At 36.0% G+C, this 8,224-nt stretch overlaps 1 protein-coding gene across 1 annotated transcript in view; it reads right to left on the bottom strand.

The window, feature by feature from the left end:
- Positions 1-7,390, bottom strand: part of LOC106879318 (uncharacterized) — a 34,105-nt gene extending 26,715 nt beyond the window's left edge. Inside the window, exons 1-6 of the mRNA XM_014928825.2 lie at positions 7,300-7,390; positions 6,361-6,429; positions 4,195-4,255; positions 2,618-2,714; positions 2,052-2,107; positions 230-311 (exon numbers count right to left, since the gene is read on the bottom strand). Coding sequence (XP_014784311.2) covers positions 230-311; positions 2,052-2,107; positions 2,618-2,714; positions 4,195-4,255; positions 6,361-6,429; positions 7,300-7,346 — 412 coding nt within the window. The 5' untranslated portion in view covers positions 7,347-7,390. The remainder of the gene's footprint in view (positions 1-229; positions 312-2,051; positions 2,108-2,617; positions 2,715-4,194; positions 4,256-6,360; positions 6,430-7,299) is intronic.
- Positions 7,391-8,224: the final 834 nt, after the last annotated feature.

The following is an 8,224-nucleotide window of genomic DNA, read 5'->3' on the forward strand; positions in this document are numbered from 1 at the left end:
TCCATTCACAAGTCTTTGATCATCTCAGGTCTATAATAGAAGACACTTACCCAAAGTGTTACATAATGTGACTGAACCTGAAGCCATGTGGTGTGGAAGCCAACTTGTTAACCACACAGCCATGCCTGCACTTATATATAATCCAGGCCTAGACATTATTATAAGGAAATAAATCCCTTTATGAGAAATTTCTGAAAAATATGTGGGGGAAATTGAATCTTATTCCTACCTGCATCAACTCGGCTGACACGAACAGGACATCCATCAACAACAGAAAACCCATAACCACATTTGCCACGGTCAACAGAGATCTACAGAAATATATTCAAAATTAACAACAACAACAATAATAATTATCACCATCCTCACCACCACCACCCTCCTCCTCTTCCTCCTTTCTGCTATAGGCCCAAGGTCTGAAATTTGGAGAAGGGGGCTAGTTGATTTTATCAACCCCATACTAGACTGGTATTCATTTTTTTTATCAACAGAATTATTATTTAACCGAAATGCATCGTACATATTCAAAGAACCTTAAAGTACAAATTGAAATGCAAAAGAATGAAATATTGGGTTGTCCGGAAAGTTTTGTGCCGATTTTTAAAGGAAAGAAAAAGGTCAATAAATACTTGCCTTTACATTTTTAATCAACCAAATATGAACCATTTTGTTGCACAATGCGTCTCCATCTTTCCTTTAACTTGAAAATACCCTCTTCCCAGAATTGAGGTGGTTTCATGGCAAATAAGTCGAAAGGTAAGCTACTATAAATCGGCACGAACTTTCCGAACAACTGAATAATGAATGGATTTATGAATGAAAGCTTGGTATTTGCACTTATTTCCACCATGCAACACTTATTTATTGCAAACATGTTTTAACTAACCTAAACTATACACACACACACATTCATATATATGTCTTGAGTTGTAGCTGTAATTGAAAGGGGCCAGCCTTGTCATATTCTGTGTGAGGCTGAATCTCCCTGAGAACTACGTTAATGTTATGCATGTCTGTGGAGTACTCAGCCATTTATGAGTTAATTTTATCCTCATGTGGTAATGAAAAGTGAAACTGGCATCCAATATTTGCTGTGTCTATGTATGAACTTTTCTTAGGATTTATGTATCTACTGTCTCTCTCACTTTCTCTTTCACTTCCTTTGTGTCTCTCTTCTCTCCCGCTTTTGATTTAACAATGTGTACATGTATCTAATTCTCTTGCTATGTAATAAACATTTGAAAACAAAAAACGAACGCCGTCACCACTCACTCTCTCTTTCACTCTCTTGCTTTGCCACTTCTTTGAAGTAAATATGACACACACATCAGGTACATACAAAAACAAAAAGTTAGCAGATTAATATTATTGAATGACATATGCCTCTACCTCTGTCTCTTCTCTTCCCATGTGACCGGTGTTCAGCCAGGCCTGACCTTTCTTTTTTGGGCAGCTGTTGTGCATGCAACATCGTTATTCCTCCCTGTGCCTGTGAAATCTTGTATCCCGGCTGTAAGGCCTTATTTCCATATACGCCAGCTTAATTTTATTTGTTCAGTCGAAAGACATCTGTTGTTATGTCCCGTTATTATTCCTACTGTATTTGTGTAACATTGTTCGTTTTTTTTCCAGTTTTTCCTTGGGGCTGGCCAGATTGGAGCAATATCGAGAATAACCAGCCGAAATTGCAAAGATAATCTGGATCTCGACTGAAGAGAGAAAACTCAGAATGACATGTCCGTGTTTTCTTTGTATTGTCTATCTGTATGTTTTGTGTTCTTGTCCCATTCTGTATTATTTATATACATATATACACACACATGCAAATTTCCTGCTTGGAAATATAGATATATCAAGGGAAATAACTCTACATTTCTATGCAGCAGTCAACCCCCTTTTTAAATTATAAGTCATCAAAGTTTTATATTTTATTATGACAGTTATATTTTGCAATTTACTATCAATTTTAATATTTAAATAGATATAAGGTTGAAGTTAGCAGTAGAAATTGTATAATATACAACAGAGATATCAATATTTAGAATACTTACAATCAGAGATTCCATTCCCCACAAGTCTTTGTTAATTAGAGGAATACCATGTAATCCTAAACAAACAAATATATTAGACAATAAGTTCTTGAACTAAAATAAATGAACGAATATTAAAATGATAGTTGAGAAATAAATATATACTGAACAAATGGAGATGTAAGGCAGAAGGGACTTAACTGGCAATGAAAGATGCATCTATTCCACTCATTTAGAACCATTACAATGTGATAAGAAGACAGCAAATGCGCAAGCATGCACACACAACAGAGTTCTTACAATTTCTGTGTACCAAACCCACCCACAAAGATTTTATTGTCCTAAGTTTACAGCAGAAGACACTTGCCCAACGTATCATGGAATAGGACTGAATCCAGAACCATGTAGTTGGGAAGCAAGCTTCTAAACCACACAAACGTACCTACACCTCATGGAACAGATTGTTCTTGTATATATTGTGAGACAAACATTCATTGCTTATAAAAAGATTATTTATTTAGACTCATAGTATTAAAAGAGGAGAATGAAATTCATTGAAGGGAAAACTCCATGAAAGAAGAACAAACCTCTCATCTGTAAATCTGGTGTTAATTTTCCAGCCACTAATAAATGCTTGTTTCTGCCAACTTTTTCATTAAGGAGGTGGTACCAACCATCAACACACTGAAAAAAAAAATACAGCCATATAGTTATATATATATATATATATATATATATATATAATATATACATGTATATGTAAGTATATAAATAAAGTTATCTTCTCTAGTCATGTCGACTCATAAGGGAGTTTCCCAGTTTACATGGCATATATATTCCCCACCTGGAGACGATTGCTGGTCCATTGCAGGATTACTCATTTTTGCCAGCTGAGTGGACTGGAGCAACATGAAATGAAGTGTTTTGCTCGAGAACATCACCTGGTCCAAGAATTGAAACCACAATCTTATGATCGTGAGTCCAACACCCTAACCACTAAGCCACATGCCTCCACTTGTGTGTATGTGCATGTATAATCCTGGAAATTTTACATATATATATGTATGTGTATGTGTATGTGTATATATATATATATATATATATATATATATATATATATACTGTAATAACCCATGTAATTTGCGCACTTGTGTAATTTATGCAGGTGATTTTTCAGGATAAAAATTGTTAAAAAAAGCTTCTGCTTGTGTAAAATTTGCACTCAGACGTTTAAGAATTGCCGATGTGGCTAGGGGAAAAAGGTTTTCAATTTAGTTGTATTTAGCATAATTCCACTTGTGATTAGATTTTTATTAAATTTTCATTGAATAAAAAAAATCTTTGTTTAACAGTTATCACATTAAAAGCAATTACAAATTGTTTGTGTTCTTTATAATAAACTTTATTTTACATTTCTTGCCTACAAGAGATTATGTCCAATCTTCAGCATACTGCTGTATGTCTTCTCAAATCACAATCACAGGAAAAGTTGTTGATAAGAATTATCAACAAAAACAAAGCTGATAAATATGCACAGGTGTTACAAATTAAGTTTAATTGCCAATATACATCAACTTGGATGACACTTCACTTGTAAACATCTACATCCTTTTCCTTATCGTCCTCAACAATTTTGCTGATCTCACATCAGAACAAGGAAAACAGGTAAAATTATTATCTGCTTTTATAGCAAGTTGATGCAGGTAGTTTATCCCCATCACACCCCGACTTTTAGTTCATGCAGTTGAAAAAACCACATTATTTACAGGATGAGCCAATATTTTTACTGAATTGTTTAGCTGATGGTGTTGGAGGAATACCATATGATACTCAAAGAGTGTACTGATCTTAAGTGTTTACCCCAACACTTTTTTTCTTTCCAAGATAGAACCTGCCAAAATCAGTGTTTTTGTGGGAACTTCCACTCTGTGTGTGTGTAAATGTGTGAGTAGGTGTAAATGTGTGAGTAGGTGTGCATGCGTGTGTGTGAACAGTTTTATCTTGAGCATATTATATGAGGTTTGATCAACAAGTATCAGGACGGGTGTTATAAAAAGAAAACTACAACACACATCGATCCAGAGCTCCATTTACCATAGCAAGAGTTTCAATACTTTTTGATCAGACCATGTATAGACAGATATGAGAGTTACCAGTGACTCACCCTGTTTGGTTTCATGAGATGTAAGACACCAAATGACATTGAACCAAGATGATCTTTGACACTGTAAAAGCAGAATTAATTACAATTAGTTATGTTAGCAGCATGAAGCAGTTTCAAGAATAGTTATTTTACTCTCTCTCTCTTTACTCTTTTACTTGTTTCAGTCATTTGACTGTGGCCATGCTGGAGCACCACCTTTAGTCGAGCGAATCGACCCCAGGACTTATTCTTTGTAAGCCTAGTACTTATTCTATCGGTCTCTTTTGCCAAACTGCTAAGTTACGGGGACGTAAACACACCAGCATCGGTTGTCAAAGGATGTTGGGGGGGACAAAAACAGACACACAAACATACATACATACATACGACGAGCTTCTTTCAGTTTCCGTCTACCAAATCCACTCACAAGGCATTGGTTGGCCCGAGCCTATAGAAGACACTTGCACAAGGTGCCACATAGTGGGACTGAACCCGGAACCATGTGGTTCGTAAGCAAGCTACTTACCACACAGCCACTCCATTAAGAAATATGTTAAAACTAAAAATACTAGTGACCTATCCCCATAAAACTAATACCTACAGAATCTGAGGAAGAGGATAAGGTGGAGGGATTGTGATGTTAGTGGTAAGGAGGAGGAGGCAGGTAGCACCACAACCACTGTGTCCTGCATAGTTACAAGCTGCCCTTTTGCAAGGCATAGCACCCATTCAGTCACCTTGCTAGGATTCGACAAAGTCATGGAACAGCAGCACAGGGGATTGTGAAGAAGTAACAGAAGAGCTCAACTGAGCCAACAGTGCTTCTTACATTGGATGCTGAGCAGAGGAATCCTAGAAGATCAACAGTCAGGATCATCTAGCTCTATCAGGAGAGCAAATGCAATGTATCCATAGGGGTGGCAACCATGGTTGTGTAACCAGCTAATGAAAGATTCACTGTGACTCCAGATTCTGACTCAAATTCATAATAATGCAATTCGATGGTGATAGACAGTCATGGGAATCCACAAAAGCTGTGAAAAAAATAAGACACATTATTTTTGCTTAAAATTATGCCTCCAAAAAATCACCCTGGGCCCTACATACAAACTTGAATCTATTTTACATACTTTAATGCACTAAAAACATTTTTTCTTGAATGTGCACAGCTGAAATTGGGTTGCATCCAATATACCCTGTGTGTTTTATGCCACTGAATATGGTAGTTTAAGTGGCTGAGTATTCCAACTATACTTGTATTCTAAATGTAATCCTCAGGTAGAATGAGTATGACTGTCAGAGACAAGACTGGTACTTGGAAATACATCAAAAGGCTTCTTCAGTTTCCTTGCCCTCACTTTCACTGACATGAGTAAGGTTGAGCTGAAGTTTTGGTAAATGATATTTGCCCAAAATGAACTGTGTAATGCATTTGGAACGGCATCCAGCTGTAAAAACTACTGAGTGGTTGGTGTTAGGAAGGGCATCCAACTGTAAAAATCCTGCCAAAACAATTACAGAAGTTTGGTGCAGGCTTCTGCCTGGCCAGCTCCTGTCAAACCATTCCACCCATGCCACCATGGAAGACAGACGTTAAACAACGATGATGATGATGATGACTGATACCTACTGTTTAGATTGGTCTATGTGGCATAACATTCCGTAATATTTCATCTGGACAGTGTTATATGATAGTTACACTTACTAGTCAAATTGGTCTATATGCTATATCATACAGTAATATTTAGACTGGTCTATATGCCACAACATACAGTACTATTTACTAGTTAGACTAATATGTCACTCCATACAGTAATACTAGTTAAACTGGTTTATATATATCATACTACACTCTCTGAGTGGTTGGCGTTAGGAAGGGCATCCAGCTGTAGAAACTCTGCCAAATTAGACTGGAGCCTGGTGTTGCCATCCGGTTTCACCAGTCCTCAGTCAAATCGTCCAACCCATGCTAGCATGGAAAGCGGACGTTAAACGATGATGATGATGATGATGATACTAGTCTATTTATCACATACAGTAATATTTACTAGTTAGACTGGTCTATGTCATACCATACAGTAACAGTAGTTAGACTACCCTATATGCCACATCATACAGTAATGTTTAGAATGGACTATATACTTTTTAATTAAACTGGCCTCTGGCATAACATGCAATAATACTTACTAGTTAGACTGGTCTATATGCCACACTGATATCATGAGACGTTTACTGATGTCATCTTGCAACAATTCACTGAAAATAGAAAACATTATTTTATGAGAAAAAGTGTGGAAGCATTACAATCATAATTATACATGTAAAAAATATTCACCAAAGGAGAATCAGAATTAATGATTTGGATTTCTTTGACCTGTTTCTATGAAAACAGTTATAAAAAATATTGATGATATGAGAAGCCCACACTGTTATATCATCAAACATCAAAGAGGTGCCAAATCTATAAATTCGTACAATGAAGATATTTTACGTTTTTGGAATGCCAACATGGATATATAAATGATAGTTGGTGGTGTTTATGGTGCTGCATGGTATTATGCTCTGATACATGCAAACCAGAGAGTGAGTGGTTTCAAAAGCAGTAAGACATGCTGTAGCAGACTTACCACCAGAAACATTCTCAAGAAAGGAACTGAGCACTATAGGAAATATTTTCCTGACTCATAGACAATTGAGTGCACAAGAGGCAGCATTTAAAATGTGTGGTTTACCTCTTAGAGGTTCTTCAAAATGGTCTGCCTTTATCAATACATGTCTAGAATATGAAAGAAGTTCACTTGTCATTCCAAAAGCTCAACATTTTGATGAGTGAAGACATTTTGTTCAAATGTTCTCATGTGATATATATATATATATATATATATATATTTGTCTTCAGACAATAGCCATGATCAAATTCTGCAGCATATTTGTTACATTTCACAAACATTACAACTCTCAGTTTGTATGTTTTTTTTTTATTTGATGTGGTTTCATATAACATACACAAATATTACACTACAACATAAACTTACATTAACAATCTACATGGCCAATTACACACCATACAACTCGTGGTTTAAAATGCTTTACTAAAGACAACAACTGTAGACAGAAATTACTTACAATGATATTTTGTCATCATAGACAGGGTTATTGGAGTCAACTACCATTTTGGTAGAATATCTTGTCCGTTTTTGTTCATCAGGAATTAGTGATATCTATAAAATAACATAAAAACATAACCTGAAAAGAACTCATTCCTCGTAGAGAAATTATTCTGTATCCATTAGTATCTTCAGAAATAAATAAAACTAGATTGGATGAATGACAAGCCAACAAGAGAGTCACTACATAGTTGTTGTACCTGCTAGAAATAGCAGCTAAATATTCCTCAGACATTACTGTAAAGCAGTGGTTTAAAGCCTGGGCAGTATTGGGCACAAAGAAGCAGCAAATGTCAAGAAGGCCATATAGGAGTAGAGGACACTGGGTGTTCAAAGAATCCATGCCTTTTCTTAGAAAGTATTTAGCTCTTTCAAGCTGAGTGGTACATATAAAGTAGCACTCATTTGTATCAGTTTAATCACTGCTCCATTCTATTAATACCTAGTTTGTGATAAGTAAAACCTCTTCTCGAATTCCTAGTTTCTGATTTCCTATCAGTGATATCTCTATCCAATACCTCTCAACAGTGTACATCAGTGTCACCTCTCATGTAGCTGGCCATCCATTTTAATTCATGTAGCAACTAACACTTCCGTGCATTCTCTTTGCCCTTCTCTCTATAACTCCAGCGGAACTGCTAACTCACCCAAACCTCCAACACTCATCTTGATAAGATCTGCACTAAAGTTAAAAAGGAAACTTATTTGAGCAGAACTTTCCCTTAACACTACTTACACAATAACTACTCTCCCTTTCCCTCTGTATTTAGAAATCAGTGAGAGACAGAGACAGAGAGAAACTCTCTGTGTGTGTGTGTGTGTGTGTGTGTGTGTATGGTTATATATATATATATATATAATGTATGTATGTAAATATATGTATG

Source organism: Octopus bimaculoides, chromosome 1 (genome assembly GCF_001194135.2).
Source record: "Octopus bimaculoides isolate UCB-OBI-ISO-001 chromosome 1, ASM119413v2, whole genome shotgun sequence".
Classification (NCBI taxonomy): domain Eukaryota; kingdom Metazoa; phylum Mollusca; class Cephalopoda; order Octopoda; family Octopodidae; genus Octopus; species Octopus bimaculoides.